The 19,976-nt window shown below is 39.2% G+C and overlaps 2 protein-coding genes across 2 annotated transcripts in view; one reads left to right on the top strand and one right to left on the bottom strand.

Annotated features, from left to right (window-relative positions):
* The first annotated feature begins 119 nt into the window (after nt 1-119).
* The window catches only part of LOC139700310 (sperm-associated antigen 6-like), a 156,808-nt gene continuing 136,951 nt past the window's right edge, over nt 120-19,976 (top strand). Inside the window, exons 1-8 of the mRNA XM_071598950.1 lie at nt 120-147; nt 340-602; nt 861-1,071; nt 3,256-3,434; nt 5,540-5,713; nt 6,474-6,626; nt 9,140-9,289; nt 12,550-12,708. Of these exons, the coding sequence (XP_071455051.1) occupies nt 120-147; nt 340-602; nt 861-1,071; nt 3,256-3,434; nt 5,540-5,713; nt 6,474-6,626; nt 9,140-9,289; nt 12,550-12,708 (1,317 nt within the window). The remainder of the gene's footprint in view (nt 148-339; nt 603-860; nt 1,072-3,255; nt 3,435-5,539; nt 5,714-6,473; nt 6,627-9,139; nt 9,290-12,549; nt 12,709-19,976) is intronic.
* Nucleotides 14,309-19,976, bottom strand: part of LOC139698968 (uncharacterized) — a 90,795-nt gene continuing 85,127 nt past the window's right edge. Inside the window, exon 3 of the mRNA XM_071597966.1 lies at nt 14,309-16,368. Within this exon, the coding sequence (XP_071454067.1) occupies nt 15,781-16,368 (588 nt within the window). The 3' untranslated portion in view covers nt 14,309-15,780. The remainder of the gene's footprint in view (nt 16,369-19,976) is intronic.

The following is a 19,976-nucleotide window of genomic DNA, read 5'->3' as shown; positions in this document are numbered from 1 at the left end:
GAATTGCAATATTAAGCAACTGAATAATTTACTTGCAATGTCTTTTTTATATTACAGTTGATTTTATGATCGACGAATGGTTTGTTTAAACCATTTTAAATTAACAACACTAGGTAACCATGGTATCACTACTTGTGAACGACAAGTGTAAACAGGAACTATTATGCGAGTAAATATTCCAGCGATGGTCTAGTATATTTTTTTCTACTTCAGATCTGAATTAAGAGTTTTAATCATGGCACAAAAAACAATTGAACGAGGCACGTAGGTAAACTTATGTGTGAAACTGTACGACTGAATGTTGACATAATTGCCATTAATGATTATTTGTATTTGTAGTGAATGCCGTGTACGAGCAAGCCAGAAGGGATTACGTCAACCGCATTGCAGATATGTCATCCCGACCTATAAATGTCCCATATCTCTACAGTGGAAGGGTTTTGGAAAACCTGCGACCCCTTGTAACAGATATGGTGCCATCAATCCGGTACACTGCAGCCATAGCATTGGGTCGTATGGCTGCGCAAAATGAAAAGATTGCTAAGGAACTACTGAGCGAAAATATAATACTTCCACTTCTCAGCAATCTAAACTGTAAGAGTGTTAGTTTCAGTATTTAAATTTTCATGAGAATTAGTATTAAATCAAAAGTGCATTTGAGACCCACTGAAGATATGGGGTTGATTTCTGGAAAGTATATTGATGTAATGTGGTATGTGTGCATCCTGAAGTAAAAGCAAGACTTTGATTTTTGTGAAGCAATCAAGATGATGTTCATATTTTAGTACATTACAGCTGTCTAAATCATATCTATCTTAATTCTTTTAATCGAATGTTATTTCATTCGTTCATTTTTCCAGAAAGAATACAAAAGAGCTGCTCTCTTTGTACTGCGTTCAATAAGTCACCATTCTTCTGAATTAGCAGAGCAGCTGGTCCAGCGTGGAGTAATAGAATCAGTTATTTTGTGCTTAGAAGACTTTGACCCCAAAGTGAGAGAAGCTTCCTGCTGGGCAGCTGAATATATTGCCAAGCACTCATTGCCATTGGCAAAAGCTGTATTTGATGCAGGTAATTAATTGAAAGCTATTTAAGGAAATGCACTTACTGGGTGGAGCGTGAGACTCCAAATATTCCCCTGCAATATGAAACCCTCATCAATATATTTAGATAACATTGACCGAATTTTCTGAAGAATCAAATCCGTAAAATCAAAGGAAAAGTTTGTAGGTAAAGACGTTAAATTAAAATTAACCTATCTCGCAGTCTTCCTAGCTTCTGTAAGAATTCATACCTTTTCTTGATTACTTTTGATGGTAGAGCTTGTGATTAATCATATTTAGTGGAATATTTGTTTAGGAAATAAGTTTAGCCCTTACCTACATTTCGGCGTCTCCTAGAAGTACTTATGGTTTTCATATATTTTGTCTGTTTGATACATCAATGCAATATACTTTTCTAGTACTTAATTTGGTATCTTTTCCACTACAATAATATTTAATTTCTAGAGTCTACTTCTGCAGTTACTGCAAACGAGAATTTTAGTTAATCACTCTTTGATAACTTTGAATATATAAGTACATAGGAATGATAGTTCTCGGTAGAGTTTCCAGAGCGCTGAATCGATCTGGCGACTATGATTACTATCGTAAAAATGATCACATCAGAATTCTTTTGGAAGTCAGGGATATCTTGAAATAAGTATTTGGGAATAGTTGTCAATTAAGTTTCAAATTCCAATGTTTGAATCTAATTTCACTGATGGCGCCTGAAATCATATTCTTAGAAATAATTATTCATGTTATGAGAAATACGCGTCACAATCATGTAAAGTTCCGAAGACGTCATTAGCTTGTGATTTTTTTGGTCCTTAAATAAATACGAGTATAAAATATAACATTATGCCTTGGGAAATAATCGTCATTTGATTCTTCTTCTATTCGTAGTTATTATAATTGTTCTAATTTTGTAGAATAAAACGAAGAACCAAACCTTAAAAAGCAATTGAGTTGCCCACTCAATAATTTTGAATACCAGTAACATTTAATAAAGTGTGTGGACGGAATGAAGGGAGGAAGGGAGTAAACGGAAATGAAGAGGGGCTTGTTGAAGAGTAGGATGTTGAGTTGTTTTGTTTGGAGAGACCAGTGAATAATTTAGTATTTGTGTACATCCAAAACCTACCTTAGCCAGTTTTTATTAGTAGTAATATTAGTATTAATGTTGCATATAATTTCATATTTTGCATATGATGCATTGTTCTGAATGGGGAACGAGTTCAAGGATAATGTTGCATGGGTAGTAAAAGAAGTTTCAGATGTGAGTTTTATATGAATGTACAATTTGACTGGTTTTACTCATGTCACAATACACTTAGCCATGCAGTTCTATCATGGTTATTTAACTTTACCATTCGATTTTTCCTTTAATATCCGCCGGCATGAACTCAAACGCCTAAGATGTAGCTATTTAAAATATAATTTGCGAATATTTAACCAGACCGCTTAGCTCTGGGGTTTAAAATGTTTTTGTATTTTTGCATCTGCAATCAAATAATTTCCGCATTCCAGCGTTGTTTTCCTTTTAATGAAATACGTTATCAGACCCAACTAGAGGTAGGTGCGTAATGAGTAGCATTAGTAAATGGTAACCGAATCAAAATTTAGTGGAAAATATTAACTTTTCGGTGCCCCTGTTACCCGGTTAATGATGCCTCTAAAACGTTGTATCCTCGTGTTTTTGGTCGAGCAACCCTATCTTATCTGTGAAGATTAAGAAAATGCTACCGCATAATATTCCTTTTCCTGAGGTTGATTTTATTTTTGATTACGGACCTTTTACGAGTGTAATTAAATTGCCGCACCGCATCTCTTCCTTAAGTTACCAAATTATAAAACGTATCCCTTTACTCTATAGGAAAAATGGAAGTTTTTACTTTGTGGCATGCATTTTATATGAAAGAAATATCCTGGTATTTTGTTCCTATGAGACTAATACTCTCAGCCACTAAAGCTAATACTTAAGCCAAAACTATATTTAAAGCACCGAAATCAGCATCATTTACATAATGAAGGAAACTTTGTGTCCATGCCTGGCAAGTCAAATTACAAACGGTGGAAAAATATATTTGCTTTCCAGTTATTTATTACCCTCGCCCTTTATTGACAATCGAGATGACATCGCAATTATAGAGGCCACAAATTAGCCAGAGTTTAGGCTAATTAAGAAATATTTTTTTCGCCACTTGCTTTTCAGCGGCCGTACCTATGCTAATGGTGTGCCTTCGCGAGCCCGAGTTGAGCCTTAAGGCAGCGGCGGCAGCCGCAGTATGTGCCATATGCCGCCATTCGATGGATCTGGCTCAGGCGTGCGTGGACGCTGCCGCTGTGCCATGTCTAGCTATGTGCGCAAAAAACCCTGATTTTAGACTCAAGGTGAGTTTTGTATAATTTCATGGTACTTTTATTGTGGAAGGTGGTGCGTGACTGGAGCTATTTAATACCGGCGCGTATGAATGTAATATGAGCATATTCCTACAAGCAAAGAATTAATTTAATATTTGCTTGCTAATTTTAATTTTACTACCTATCAATGAGAATGCAAGTTCACTTATTTCTATAACTTTTTAGAACACAATTTCCTGCCATCTTATCACTACAGACAAGAGCTAAGAATGCCACGATTCTTTCTGGGTGTTTTCAGTTGAACAAAAGGTTGATGTCGTATGTAATGTAGTCGAGGGTAGTTCAAGTCATTGAATTAAAATTTTACTGACCAAGTTCTTGAAAATGTACGATAATAAATATTAATTGATATTCATTGCCTGTGGGTGGCATGGTGACCTAACAGACGAGAGTAGTAGGACCCGGGTTCAGATCCCAATGACCTGGATGATTCAAACATTTCCCAAATTGTAGCATAAGCATTCTTTATTAAGTTCAGACTTTTTTTGGGAAACAGCTGGAGGCGTAGTGAAATGAAATACATTTGCAGATAATACCCTAAACTTGAATGGGCGAATTTGGCACGTCGTAAGTCTCGGTAAGAGCCTCAGTACCTGTTACCTCATTTACTCAAAACCTAATCTTAGAATTGGCTACCCTTGGTTAGTGTATATATACTTATTTTTTCCTATGCTTGATATTCTACTGTTTAAGGTAGACTTTGAATTGGTACAGACTGAGTATCGCTACATTTCTTAGCTTCATCTAATAATACATAACCTGAAACCCCACGCTACAATGGTCCCTTCTTTAATTTCTCATAATATCCACTTCTCATTCCGTCCAAATTGCTTATCCTTCTCGTTCTACGTTCTCCCCTAGATGATAGAGTGGAGAACGGATAGCCTTCAACATTCCATTCTCAATAAAAATGCTCGGCATCCACAATTCCTGCCTACTTTGGATTTCTACCAAAAATCCTCTCTCCTCCCCCACAATTTCTTGTACTTCTTCGTTTTTTTCCTTTACTGTCCATTTTACCTTTCACATCTTTCTCCATATCCACGTCCGTCAAGTCTCCATTATACACCTAAAACCTTGTTTCAAAGACCATGATTCCATGCGCACAATACCACACTCCACATCAAATTTTTAACCAGCCTTCTGTTAACATCCTTACTCAACGTCCCTGTAATCAATTTCCTCCTCCCTATGAAAGACCATTTGCCTAACGCATATTTTCTCCTTAGTTAACCTATTACTTTGCCTTCTTGATTTAAAACGCACAAAGGAAGATGACCTAATTACTTTTAAGCCATTAGTGTTTTAATGCCCTCTTATCAACTTCTGAACTATGAATTATGATTGTGTGTAGACTTTTGATAATCTGGTTGTTTTGTGTAAAAGTTGTTGTAAATCTATAAAAGCATATATATTCATTGCGTGCCCTAACCCTTTCAGGACCACACAAGCTTCTTAGGAGTAATTATACGTATGAATTATATTTTCGGAATATATTGAGCAGGTGAATCACGTATTTGAGGCGATGTTCATCTCTCCTTCTAGCACATGTATTTTGGAAATTAATAATGCTAAAAATATACATGATTTCAATTAAAACGCATCCCACTTTTGTTTATCTATGACTTTGTTTTTATCATAAATATTATTTAAGGAATTGTATGAAACTATTCCTGGTCAACACGAAATACTAGTAAGTGTTGCACACAGTTCACGCATTAAAGGTCTAGTTGTTTTTTTTTTGGATTTGCCTATTGAACACGTTTACGTTCTTTTGATTCCATGTTAATACATAGATCATGATGATAGTGTTAGTGCACCGTAAATAGATGATTGCCTGAACCGGGCATGACACTGATCTTGTCCTGTCAGTCCTTATGGTCTCAATTTCCCCCGAAAAATGACGTTTATTTATCTATCGTTTTCCGCTTATTTCCGAGAGATAGTGCTAATGATGCTGATAACATTGGTCTTTTAAAAATTTTGAATGTAGTTTAATAAATATTGGAGTCCCAAAGTTGTGTACCTGCGAACTATCCTTTGTGTCTCCAAGCATTCTACTTTGTTTATTGTAGCGACAGGCCTTTATGGCATTGTCAGAAATCGCCAAACACAGCCCGGACTTGGCAGAGCTCATAGTGGAGGCAGAACTTTTCCCGGAGGTGCTAACCCAGACGGCGCACACGGACGATTTGACCAGGAAGCACGCGGCCATCCTCGTGAGGGAGGTGGTAAAGCACTCAACCGAGGTTAGTGCAAAGGTCAGGTAGAATGTGCAACTCTGCCAATTGCCTCGATTCTGATGCGTTGAACAAATTCTCGGATGTTGGCGATTCGAGTCTCCATCTCAAACTTATTTCTTTCAATGCCTCTCATAAGGTTGTAGTAGTCACAAATTCATGTTACCGCAGGTGGTTATTTTGACAACACTTCACTTGAAAACGTAAATGTGCTCTATTCAGCGTTTGCTTTTATAATATCTAATCACATCTCAAATAAAATTAATTTTTAGTTGATGTGTAGGTTTTCTTGAAAATTTGTATTGTAAAAATGGTTTAATTATTTTCTTAATTTAAGAATCTAACATATTTGGTGAGTTATATAAATGCAGAATTTTCAAAGCGCAAAAAACATTCGCCTTGACCGGGAATGGGAACATCTCGGTCAAAGTGAATGATTTTTACTCTTTGAAAATTCTGCATTTTAATGCATATTAGTGGATGAGTGCGTTAAAAAGTTACCATCGCCGCATTGATTTGAATTTGACTATTATAAAGGTAACTACCAGTAAAAATGGGGTTTAAACGGTCCCTAACCACTCATATATACTAGGTATCGCTGAGCTTTCTCTTATTTACCCCACATGACTCCCTTTTCAGTTCTACGCACCTCATCCTGTCTTCATGTCTTTTAAATAGTCTGCGCATAATACGATTTCACGAGCGTTGTGCATGCACGCCCTCTAGTGAAGGAGAACGTGCGAATTAATTTTTTTATTTCCTCGAACAGTTAGCAGAGTTTGTGACGAATTCCGGCGGAGTAGCAGCCTTAGTAAACATGCTAGAGAAAACCAAAGAATCGACTAGGCTACCTGCCATAATGGCCCTCGGCTATATTGGCGCACAGAAAGACCAACTTGCATCTGTCATCATCAGCGCCAAGGTAATTCAACAATATGTGAAACGAAAGAAAAACTATGATCTGTTGCTTTCCCGGCGCATCAGCTTTATGAAGTTTTCTCAGGTCTTCCACCAGGTCAGGCCATCGTCTCGACTCGAACATCGACCAACTTGAAATCCGTAAACCGGTGGAAGACCCGAGAAAACTTCATGCAGAAAGAAAAACTGCCTGGGATTGCTCATTTATTGAATCATGATTTGTGGGCGAAATGGGTGTAATTATACTGCCATTGCTGTGCGACTGGAACTGAAATCTTCGATGGACCGTGAAAGGGTACCAACAGAACAGCCAAGAGATATAAAACCTTCATTTTAAGCGAAAGTCTGAAATTATCTTATAAGGTTCGGTAGCGGAGATGGTTTTATATATATCATCTGCAAGGCATCCGGCGGGTGCGTCTTGGCTCCGCAAAATGTTTTGTGCTTCACATGAATTTTCATAAATATACTCTAATTTGAATGCCATCTTGTACAAGAAAAACTTGAAAGAGTTACAGAGAGTATGATTGATGAGAATCAAAGGAATAAGCGAGGATGGGGAAGAAGTTTCATGCTCCGTTTCGCACGTGACGTTGCAGCTGTAATATTTAGTCGATAAGATTGATTTCATCAAAACTACCCTTGGTAATAAGTTGAAGCATTAAGGACTCATACATTGGGCTGAAAAATTTAGGAAATAGGAGACTGCAAAGCCGATAAAATACGTAAGGAAAGTTTTCAAACTCAGATGCTAAATAAGTATCTTCAGAAATATTGTCATGTATTTCACCTATTCACATAAGCGAACCACGCGGTAATTTTTCCTTTAAGTTGGCCAGGGTACTTGAATTTTTCTTCGCTGCTTCCTCAAACCCGCAGATATCGCAGCATCGTGTGGTTACTTCTTTCCATGTCCTTGCAGAGTAGCCCGCCTACACCTCGTAAAATAGTGTCTCCAGCATTGCGTAATAATAATTTGCTCGTGTGGTAAGATGGCCAAATTGTATTACGCGATCTGTTTAGTGCATGGAAAAGTTACAGTGGGATAATAGGTTATCCGTGTGAAAGAACCTTTTCGGTAAGACGATTTAGGGAAAAGTGTCCTGATCTCAAGTGAAACATTTTATTGACACCAGGGGATATTGTATTCCCAAAATATTTAACACCATTAGTAGAAAAGGACGTCTTTTGTGCAGGAAAACAGTCGGCAAAATAAATATTCGTTGTATCAAAACTTGGATTCGACCCCAGAAATTTTCTTAAATGCTGTTTATTCTTTAAGAATATGGTGGTAATTTTGAAGTTTTATTCCGATGACTTGATTTTAAGTTATATACATGAAATTATGAGAGCCGTTAAGCTACGTTAATTGATATCTTGGAGGGGGGCTTGGCTCTCTAGGGTACATCATAGTAATTTGCGCAAACTTTTCCGTGGAATTGAATATTTGCTTTAAGCGAAATTTTCAAGAATGAAGAATTTACTTCTCTCGATACTAAGCTGTCGGAACTTGAGCAAAAGTATAATATCTGACGATAGATTCATACATTTTGGCATTTAATTTGCACACCCGCTTATGGATTGTTTCTATAGTACTCCGTGAATTGTGCGTGCAGATCATATTAGTTTTTAATGATAAAATCAGATTATTAACAGCCCTTCCGCTATTTATTTCACAAGTTATCGAATATGGTTTCGTACCTGGCATGGCATTATTTTTTATAGGAAGAAAAGTGATGGGTGGGTTAATACATTAGTGATGTAATTTTTTTAATTTACTAAAAAATGGATAAGTTACAATATGATAGTAAATTTTGATTGTTGCCGATACTCAATAGAAATTCAAGACTACTTATATCATCTCTATAAATGTCTCCCATTCATTTGTTTCGGCAATATTTTGCATATTAATTATGGGACAGAATGTTTTTTCAGAGCCTGTTAGTTGCCGTAATCACAATATAACCTTCGGTAATTTCGAAACCCGTACTCATGAGCCATTTTAGAAGAATTATCCCGACTAATAGTCACCCGTAACATGGATCAGATGTCTAACTAAAGTCTGATGGAAATAAATATTTCTGGAGAGAATCTACGACATGCGCGAAAAAGTGCATTTTTTCCTCAAAAAGCATTGATATTACTAACGTAATGCTATTGGACTTAAGGAGAATGATATGCGACGAAACTCTGTTTTGACATCATCTCGAAAAGGCAAAGAGTTGATGTAAAACATCAGAGATATGCGTACATTGAACGAGCGAAAAATTCTGAAAATAGAGTATAATGATCTTTATAGAATATCTAAATGCTGGATATGATATCTCGAAGATACCAATATGGCCAAAGTTCTTTTCTTACCCTTGTTTTCTTATGTATTACATAATTAGTAATAATCGATTATGTTGTTACCCTGCTTTCAGATTTGAGTATAAGGTTAGAGCTACTCTCTTATGATAGAGCTGGAAGAGATATATCCTCTTAGCTCTGGGTTAAACGTATTTTTTTATTGAATAGGGAATGCACCAGCTGGCGGCTTCGCTCTGTGAAGAGGAGGAGGATCACATTCTGGCGGCCACTGTGTGGTCTATTGGTCAAATTGGTAAACACAGCTCGGAACATGCCAAAGCGGCCGCCTTGGCCAATGTTTTCTCAAAAATGGTGAAGGTAAGTTACGGTGCCTCAAGTTGCGTGACAATATGGGGGGATGGAAAAGTTCAATGCAGCGTAAAGAGCTGAATGCTTAACTAATTCAAATTGTCACGAGCTGAACCCCTATATTGCACGGAATTCACGATATTTAGTATGCCTTCTCCATGATTTTAGATAATAATTCGTAGCTTATCTCTGGTCGTTCTCCTCCGTCTTGCTGAACGTGTTACTGATAGTATAACTGAACTGCCTGTATGATTCATATTAAACCTCTTGAAGTAGTAGTTAATAGGGGAGACAACCGATAGTTGAGGTCATTTCCGCCACTAGGGATGAGTGGGTATTGGGTAAGGGTGGTGAGAAACCCGTCGTGGGCATTAGACAACTCCTAATAAGAGACGCCAAGGGGTCCACAGTGTAACGTCCCATTCGACGGACAACGTACTCACATAAAGTGATCTCCACAAAACACCTGTAGCAGGGATCGGGATTCTACTGACAAAATCTGCCGCCTCCCGGATTCGAAAATTCCGGGATTCCAACTGGGGCCTTCTGGTTTTTAAGCCAGTGCATTAGCCACCGAACCATCCCTAACCCTTAAGCCTCTCCCTCATTGGTTAAGCAGCTCAGTTTAATATGAATGATATACGAGCAACTACTCTACCATGGACTACAATCTTGGCATGGTGGAAGGGCTTGTGCGTTCCGATGACCCCTAGAGCTGTGCTGGTGGGAGCAATGATAATTGCTCCTGGTAGGGTCACCCATGGTCAAAGATTAAGAGCCAGACGGAAGGTAGTCCGCGCAGCGTCTGTTCCTCAGCGAGGCGGCTGCAAAGGCGTCTGACCCCAGTGAGGTAATGGTGTCACATTGAAACCCTATTGAGGAAGGCAACAGTAAACCATCTCAATTATTATTCCTAAGAATACAATGATGGGCCATATAGAGAATTTCATTCCTGGCAACTACGGGATTCGGGTCTATCGGCCGTGTATCGTGCCCGGCTGCGAGAGGCAAGGCTTCCGCGGTCATTATCTGCCGAAACCATTGCAAAGGAAAATCATCAGCAGCAGGGCAGAAGACGCAGAAGAAGAAGACCACATAAGTTAGAATTGGAACTTCGATTAGAAAGGACTAGGATCGCGGATGAGATGATTGGAAAGATGGATGAGAGAAGAAATTGGAAGAGTGTAAACAGAGAGCTAGGCAGAAGGAAGTACAAAGAGTTAAACAATAAATTGAGGCGGGCAACAAATAAAGCAAAAGAAGCATGGTGGAAGGCGCAGTGTGAGGATATGGAAAGTTTGCAGAAGAGGGGTGATATTGGTGCACTATACATCAAGGTTAAATCACTATCGCGAAATTAGAAGGAAAAATCTGTGCTAACAATTAGAGATAAGTCGGGTAAGATAATAGTTGAAACAGACAAGATCCAAGAGAGATGGAAGGAATATATAGAAGAACTTTATATATGGTAAACAACTTAGGCCAACAAGGTTAGACATAGAAAGAGAATATGACGTAGAATAACATAGCTTAGGTCCAGGCATACTCGACGATGAGTTAGATCACTAATTGTGAGGAATATAGAATACAATCAGGACGTAATCGCCCGTTTCGTAAATTTCGAAAAGGCGTTCGCTAGATTGAATTGGGGATAACTAAAGAGTATATTGCAGAAAATAGGAATAGATGGGAGGGACAGGAGGCTAATCCACAACCTGTACAGTCTCAGATTGTTCAGGTGCGATTGGGGAACGGATAGTCCGGATGGGCGGTGTTAGGAAGAGGTGTAATGTAGGGTTGTCCATTGTCACCGGTACTGGTCAACGTATATGTGGAGGAAATGATTAAAGAGGCATGGGAAGAACTAGACATTGGAATGAATGTGCATGGGAAATTCATAAAATTAGTTAGGTATGCGGATGTGGTCCAAGTGGTAATGCTGGCCAAGCTCTAGTTTGTCAGTCAGCCAAAGGATTACAAGCATTGCTGAGTGAATTGGAAATTCAGTGCGATAGATATGGGATTGGATTAAAGGTAATAAAGCAAAGGTAATGAGATTTTCCGGAGAGAGAAAGGCTAAGTGAAACATTAAAATAGGAGGTCAAAAACTAGACGAGGTAGAAGAGTTCACGCATCTCGGAAGTGTTTTGGACCAACATGGTCAAAGTAGCAGGGACGTAAGGAGAAGAATTGCGTTAGGAAAAGAGGCTTTCAAAAGGAGGAGGGAGTTGATGACAGGGACGTTCAGTAAGGATATTAAGAAAAGACTCGTGAAAACTTTGATATTATGTGTAGAGAGTACGGAGCGGAAACGTGATCACTGAACCAGGATGACGGAAGTATATTGAAGGCTCTTGAAATGTGCGTGTGAAGAAGAACGGAGAAGGGGAAATGGATGGAAAGGAAAACATATGAGGAAGTGAGGGGAATCGCGATGTTGCGGTGTATACCGTAATGGCTTCCCACCCAGAGGCCCCGTGTTCAAATCCCGGCGGTGTTGAATATTTTCCAGTGGTATCTCGATCTCCACTTAAGGTGCTTTGTGGAAGGCACTTTGAGTGAGTACGCCGTCGGACTCCTTGGTGCCTTTCGTAAAGAGTAGGCTAATGCCGACGCCGGGTTTCTCTCCACCCTTCATCCTTTCCTGTCCATCCCTAATGGCGCAAACGGCCTCAGCTGTCGGTTGCCCCCCCTAAATACTACTACTATATGAGGAAGTGCTAGGTATGCTGCGCGGGGGGAGGGGTTTATTGGGAGAAATCATAAGGAGGCAGAAAAATGGATGAAGGGCGTATTGATCGGCAGTGGGATGTTGAAGACTGTAATAAATGGGAGAATGTTAGGCAAACGAGGAAAGGGCAGGAACAGGATAGGGATATTGGACGGGATGAAGGGAGGAAGTAAGTTCACAGAGATGAAGAGGGATTTGATGTAGAGTAGAATTCTGTATTGTGTTTTGTTAGGAGATAGTTATTTGGTAGTTGTATCCATCCAAAACCTACCTTAACCAGTAGATTACTTAATAATAATTACTACCACGTCGAACTCATTGACAAGAAAAAATTTAGACCTGAGTCTAAGTAATAAAACCAGACCAGGTAAAAATTATCGTCAAATCCTTTCAATGTGACGCCTGTTCTGTACGAATATAATAAATAAAAAATTGAATTAAAAATATTACAATAAATGTAGATTTCATTATAGTTTATACTGATTCTATGAGTATGCAGAATTTTTTATTTCCGTAAAAATGTTCCATTTTCCCGCAGCTGTATTGTTCTAAGTCCAGTTCTGAGGATTTGAAGCAGAAGTCGAAGCACAGCCTGAAGATGATTCTACAGAAGTGCACTCACCTCAGTGCTCTGGAGAAACTGTTGGAGGAAGCGCCGCTCGCCATCTTGAAATATGTCCTGGGGCAGTTCAGCAAGGTACGTAAATGTTACTCACTTGCCAGGAGCTTGAACGGTTCTTTCTCACTTTCTAGATGTTGTATTGATGTTGATCCACACTGCTTTGTTTTCTGATTTGGGATTTAATTAAAAATATTTGTGAACTTTTATCAGGTTGACTTAATATGCTTATTTGCAATTAAGTTGAATTAGATAAGTTCAGCCTTGATTCGCTGAAACTTAGCTGCGATCCACTAAATCAAAGGTTAATTACAGAAGACTGCGGCCAGTATTCTACTACTATACTTCTACAAGTGTACGCTGAAAGGGTTACAGACTTAATTTGACGCATTAAGTGGGCCACAACATGGGAAATGTCAGGATTGCCTCCTTCCTGCAGCATTTATAAAATCATCATCACGACTAAAATTATTGATCGTGGCAGTGAATTCGCGAGACTAGTAACATCTATAAATGAAGAATCCATTTAATACTATCCACTTATTTTTTAATGCAATATACAACGCGCGTTTCGACGCCTAGGCGTGGAACTAGTATACTGGGTGAACTACTATTAGTTTACATGATGATGGTGGGTAAGCTTTGTATATTACATTTAAGTGTGGAGTAAAAGATGTGGTTTTTTAATGATGCAATTCTGTTCCTCCTCATCACGCCGGACAGGATTGATTTCATGCTCTAGCAACCTCGGGCCAATTTAGGTAAAGCTGGAATTAAAGAGTGAATAACCGCGGAAGTAACTAGGAACATCCAAATACGAGGTTAATCCTTAGATAATGATATCACCTGAATCAAAATATTATCAGGAAACCATTACTTAGGATTTAGATAATGGTTTATGTAAACCAGGTATTTAAATCCTTAGATAATGATATCACCTGAATCGAAATATTATCAGGAAACCTTTACTTAGGATTTAGATAATGGTTTATGTAAACCAGGTATTTATTCCTTGTGATTAGTTAAAATTACATGGTATACTTTCACACTTAATTTTACCAACCATGGTTTCGACATCGAGTGTCATTTTCTAGGTCCTTGAAAATGATCTTGACAAATGGTTCTTTTATTAAGAAGGTACGTATTTGCTCCTTACAAAATTTCGGGTTGAAGAGTAATACCTGATTTGATTCATACTCTCTTTGATATATTTGACATTGAAGAGCTTTACTGGGCATTACATTTTTTAAGGTGACTCAGTGATGTGATTTCACCCAGTTCTCATTAGAACGCAGAATTTGGTTCGAAATAAGTTTTGAAGTTTTTCATCGTTTTACATAGAAAATACTTACATATAGAAACCCCATTTTATGGAGAAGCAACACCCATTACTTTTTGCATAATTTTAATAGAGGTACTAATAGTTGAAAATGTTTTCCCAATATTGGTATTTATTCGAATGACGACATATCATAAGCGGTTATTCTGTCAAAAAGGTATTAAGAATTATTGACTTTGAAATATTTCATTAATCATTCAACTAAAACGAGCACTGCTTGCAGGAGAGTTAGTTTAAAAACCATAGTAAACCAAGTTATTTCACGCTCCTAGTAACCCAAATGAAACTTAGGCGGAGGTAGTTAAATAAAAGACGATCACGTGATTTTCATCACGGAAATTTAACAGGATAAATATTTATTATAACGTCAAAGTCGCATACAGGCACCAATGAATTTGAAGCCATGCATTATTGTCAGTTGATTTTAGCAACGGTAAAATCGTCCGTCATGTATATTGCATTGAGGGACCCACTTAATATTGCTCCAATAAAAACCTGTCAATAATGCTTGGCTTTGGTTATAAGTACTCTTAAAAATTATTTTACTATTTCACCGTCAAATATAATGATTTATGTTAACTTTAACGGATTGGACAATAAAGCACAAAGCACGCCTTTTTCTCCTCCGGGGGAGGGTTACTTTTACTTCAGGCTGAGAGATGACATTGACAGCAAGCGCCACGAGGGGAAAATGCGCCCACATCGTGCGGCTTAGGCAGTGAAATTTGTTCTTCGGTGATTATATTGGCGGGATTGTCATTAGGAAACTTGATGATGACTTGAAAAGGACCCCCGGCTACCTTTTTATCAGCTGGAAAAGGAGTAAGACAAAGAAAGCATGAGGGGTCATCTGACTCGCTCATGCGGTGCCCAGGTGCTAGGTCAGTCATCAACGGCGCAATTGACGGATGCATGTTCTGGTGGTAATGCTCCCTTGGGTGCTCATTCCTCAGTCCTTTAATGGGAAAAGATTGGAAACTGAAGGTGTGGGTAAGTTATATAACATCGTCGCTTTGATCAAAGATACTTGGGTAATAACTTCCTACTTGACTCCAGGAAATTCATTCCTTACGTGAGTAGATGTTCAATCGAAGTTTCATCCCCTCTCGTTACCGTTTCTGCTTAATTTGTATCACACAGTAACTCTTCACCCCACTGTCATAGGCTCTCAAATCTTTCTGATCCCATATTTGTTTTATGGGACCATTACTTTTCACTTCAGGATGTACCCGTTTCAGATAAGGCCATAATTGGATCCCATTGTTCCTCGGCGTTATACTTAATGCGCATATTCCGCCGGAAATTGTGATATGTCCTCGGGCGAGTTAATTCACTGAGATATTCTTATGAATGATTTTTGAATTCTTATTTATATTTTTGACTCAGACTGGAAGGTGTACTTATTTCCCATTTCATAAACTATGAATCAGTTAAAACTGTCTTTTTATACTGCATCCTTCTCAGGAGGTTGAATATTGAAATGATTTCTCTGGCTAGCAAGAGACTGAATATGTCCATCCGATCTACCCTTTTACCCTATGTGCCCTTTTTCAGTGTTAAGGGATCGCCTAGTTTTTGTTGAAAAGACGTAACTCATATTCGCTGATAATCAGTATTTTTCAATTATCTTGGCCAAAGTAATTTCGTGCCAAAGCTCTTGACTCTTCTAGAGGATGAATTTTATCACAATATTCGAGCGACTGTCCCATTGCGATGCAGGAAAGCTCGCTGGATTATGGTTACGAAAGCACCCCCAACTCTTCAAAGATAAGCGCGTATTGTAAAATATGGAAGAATTCAAAGAGACCGCGTTACCGGTAAATGCACTCAACGAGCAGCAGAGAAGAGTAAAATCGCACAATATTTCCGAAAGAGGCCATTTCCTTCCACCCGTGAGTGAAAAATAGGTACTCTAGCGAGGCGAGCAGGCAATGTGACGATTCTATCCCCAGAAACAGTACCGTCGTGTCGTCCCTCTTCTTCCACGACCCCCCGCTCTCTCTCTCTCCACCCTCGGGTCTCCTGAAGGGGTTCGCTGAGCGATGGGGAGGGATGGGCCACGCACCAAGGTGACTGATGTCAGCGGCAATGGTCACCTCGCGTTCCTTTCTGTCGGTGACACCTGTCCTCTCCCTTTCCCTCTCGCCGGGGCAGGGAGATTGGCGTGGCATGCCCCACACGAGGGCTTGGCTGCCGCGGGGCGTCGCTTGGCTTCTCCTCCCCCGTCCTCCTGGTCGGGGGTCATCTCCCGACCCCCTCGTCCTCTCCCTCCCTCCAAGGACGACCTGGCATGTTGAGGTGGCGACGGTGTGGGGTGCCTGGTCCAGAAGGGGCGACCGGGGCGCCGGTGGTTGTATTCCTCGCGGCAATCGCTCCTCTCGGAAAAGCCTGTCCGAAGCCTAAGGAGAACAAAAGAAAGGAAATATGGTTAACAACCCGGCGAAGGGATCATTTAGGGAAATAGTGGTGATATATTTAAATGAATGAAGGACGGTGCTGTGGTTAGCATTTATAGTTCTAGGTCAGCATTGTGGTAAATTGTCCTCTACTCTGTTAATCATTTGGGATTCAACTCTCAAAGGCACGGTCATAAAAGACTCCGTAGTGCTCACGCGCCATCATCAAACAGCAAATTTTTCCATCATTTATCTTCTATTTTGCTTTGCAAATGATTTAGAATATTTAACTGTAGCTTAATCAGTATTTTGAGAGGGACCTGGCACGTGGAGGATTTGGCGCATAGGACCAGGCTTGGTATATTTAGTTTAGTGGAACCATGGCTGAGAGAATTTATGCCATTTTATATTGCTCCATTCCATTATCTTTCGCTAACGCGAAAAACTCTTAAATTTTCATTCGATACTAATGACATATTCGACTGCTGCGATATCTTGGAAGTGTTCTGTAAGACTTGGTAATTTTTCAGGTCCATGACTCGCTTCAAATCATGCACATAAGCCTCTGCTGTGTTGGAGTGGTTGTTATCGCTGCAAACGTAAACAAAGACACGTCTTCAATTATCGACCGGCTGTATTAATTATCTCACAGACAATACAACTGTTTTGCCAACTCAACCGAGATTCCAAATTAATTTTCCAAATAAATAGTGCGCCGACATAAAAAGCTTTATGAAGAATGTGCATTAATTGCTCCACTTCCGTTTTAAGGTTATGAAATGTTTTCTTTCTTAGCATAAGAAAACAAATTTCATTGTATACCTCCAGGTTTTCACTTTCACTTTCCCAATTTCACGGAAACGTCCCCTTCCTATACGGTCGTCTATTCCTGACAGCACATGAGAGGAATGTCCTGTCCAGCATTGAACGCATTTATTCTGGTGATTGACACATTCAGGGAGGTTGGGGATGTCCTTAAGTGAATGCAAGATGTGCCCCTGACCTTTTTAGGCAGAAGGTCACGGTGCGCCTTCCCATTCATTGAATTACGAGCTTACGTACATCTACGGTAGGAGTAAGGTTGGCCGTATCGTGACGTTACTCGTGTGTCGCCCGTATAAATTAAAAACCTTCCACTAGAGATAACAATGGTAAGTTTTAGTGCCTACTTGAACAGGCTGCGTCCACTACAAGAGTTACTATTTTTACTTTGAGCCTTGACAAACACTATGGGCTTTAGGCGCCATTTAACGTTTCCATCTGGAAGTTTGCCTCTTTAAACCCTAACTTCTTTCAGGAAATTTTTTCGTTTGATCATAACTTGTGTTGTTTACAGTGACTTGAAAATTTTGTCTCAGCGAAAAAATGGGAGTTAACTCGTGAACACTTTCGTGCGATGATTTTTTAACGACTTATGACGTGAATTATCAAGACAGGAGTGCATCGATCCACTTCCTTCTCCTTTTGGCGATGAAGCCCCATCCGTAGCCACCGTAAAACGCTGGCATAACGAATTCCATCATGACCGCCGCTGGCTCAGCGACGAAAGTCGTGAAGGTCGTCCAAAATCAGTTCCTGTGCCAGAAAACATTGATGATGAGTAAGAATTAGTAAAGAAAGATCGTCATGTGACTTATCGTGAGATTGAGGCATCCTCGGGGATTAGTATGACGATCATCAATAAGATGTTACATGAACATTTAGCTGTGAAAAAAATTTGTTCGGATTGGATCCCGCATAATTTAACAAAAACTCAAAAATATGCTCGTGACAATTGGTGCAAAGAAATGCTCGACAAATATAATCGCGGTGCATAGAAAGCTACGTACGTATAACGTCTACACAGAGGTGACGAATCTCGGGCATATGCGTATGAGCCCAAAACAAAACAGCAATCTACAGTATGGGTCTTCCAAGACGAGTCAAATCCGACGAAAGTAATTCGTGCACGAATCTCATCGACGCAAATGACCCCTACTTCTTCGGAATAACTGGACATGTGGCAACCCTACCATTAGAGCAACGTAGAACCATGAACTCTGAATGGTACACGAGCATTTGTTTGCCAGAAGTGCTTGGTAAAATACGGAAAAACAAGCGGCAGCGACGTATCATTCTTCATCATGACAATGCAAGCTCTGACAGATCGGCTGGCACAACTACCTATTTGACTGGCCAAAACGTCGAATTGATGGGTCATCCTCCGTACAGCCCTGATTTAGAACCAAATGACTTCTTTTTCTACCCGTTTATCAGGAAAAAATTGTATGGCCAACGTTTTTCGGCCCCTGAAGATACCGTTGATGCATTTGAAAACCATGTTTTGGAGGTACCTCAATTGGAGTGGAAAAAGTAATGCGAAAATTGGTCCGAGCGCATGTAAAAGTGTATTGGTTATCATGGAGAATACTTCGAAAAACAATAAAGCCACTATTAGGCTGAAAATAATTCTTTTCATTATTTGGCGGAAAATATAAATAGCAACCCTCGTACATTAGGAAGCAATGCTTGTAAAAATCAAATGCGGAATCTCGAAAGGTTTGAAGGCCGTGCTCATTCAGGGACTAAAAAGATGCATATCATTCGATTGGGTGACGAGGTAGGAGCTGAAAAGTAAGAAGTAATATTCAGAGACTTAGTGATAATGTTCTCCAGCCTTGGGCTTCTGCAGGTATCATTTATCAACACTCATGTTTTTCAATGAAAAACTTCAAAAGGAAACAGATAATAACCTTAAGAAAGGAATTAAATTATAGATCATTTCGGTTAATTTGGAATCAACTAATAAGCTCAACGATATATTCATAAATTACCATAGAAATAACACGAAGATAAGTTTATACATTCTAGTGTAGTTCACTAGAGATATCTAGTGCTCTATCCACTGCGCCGTTCCAGTTAGGCGCATGGAGTGGTGACAGTCGGGCATGCGTATTTCCTCAACTGTTGCAGGAATTAGTTGGGGTTTGTACAACGAACTGAGCGAGCGCACACCCCTATAAATAAGTAGAAGACGAAGTCGCTGAGTTGAAGTCGCATGCGTTTGATGTTTATCATCCTTTTAAAACTAAATGGATGAAATATAAAAAGTAAATTGAGAAACAAGTTCCTGGGCTTTGCAGATATCGCTGTCCGTATGGACTTAAGTTGAATATTTATATCATGCAAATTCTCTATTGAAGTCAAAAATCGGGAAATAATATTTCTTATTCCAAAGGAAACTTCATCAGAAACTATTTATGAGAGATAAATAATGAAAATACTTGAACACCAGTTTTCCAGGTACTTGCATATAAATCAAACTCTTTTCGGTACAGTATATGGTTACTAGAATGTAATTATTGCACTTTTCTTAATGAGTTAACTATATACGGCAAGTTTAATCTAAGTTTATTATAGGGAAACGTCAAAATTCATATATTTACGTCTTTGGGTAGTCTCAATGTGTAACTTAGGTGTAGGTATCGTTTTTATTTTTGTATCCATAATATGTTTCAGATGCCCTTTGGAAGGCGTGAGAAAGATGCGAGCTGAGAGTTATTGGGTAGCCAGATTAGGTTAGGAGAAAGCCCCGTCACTAGAAGTTGAAGTACTTATACATTGGATTTATC

This window comes from Hetaerina americana, unplaced genomic scaffold (assembly GCF_022747635.1).
Source record: "Hetaerina americana unplaced genomic scaffold, ioHetAmer1.1.p SCAF_10, whole genome shotgun sequence".
NCBI classification, from domain to species: Eukaryota; Metazoa; Arthropoda; class Insecta; order Odonata; family Calopterygidae; genus Hetaerina; species Hetaerina americana.
This window is presented reverse-complemented; position numbering and strand designations above follow the sequence as displayed.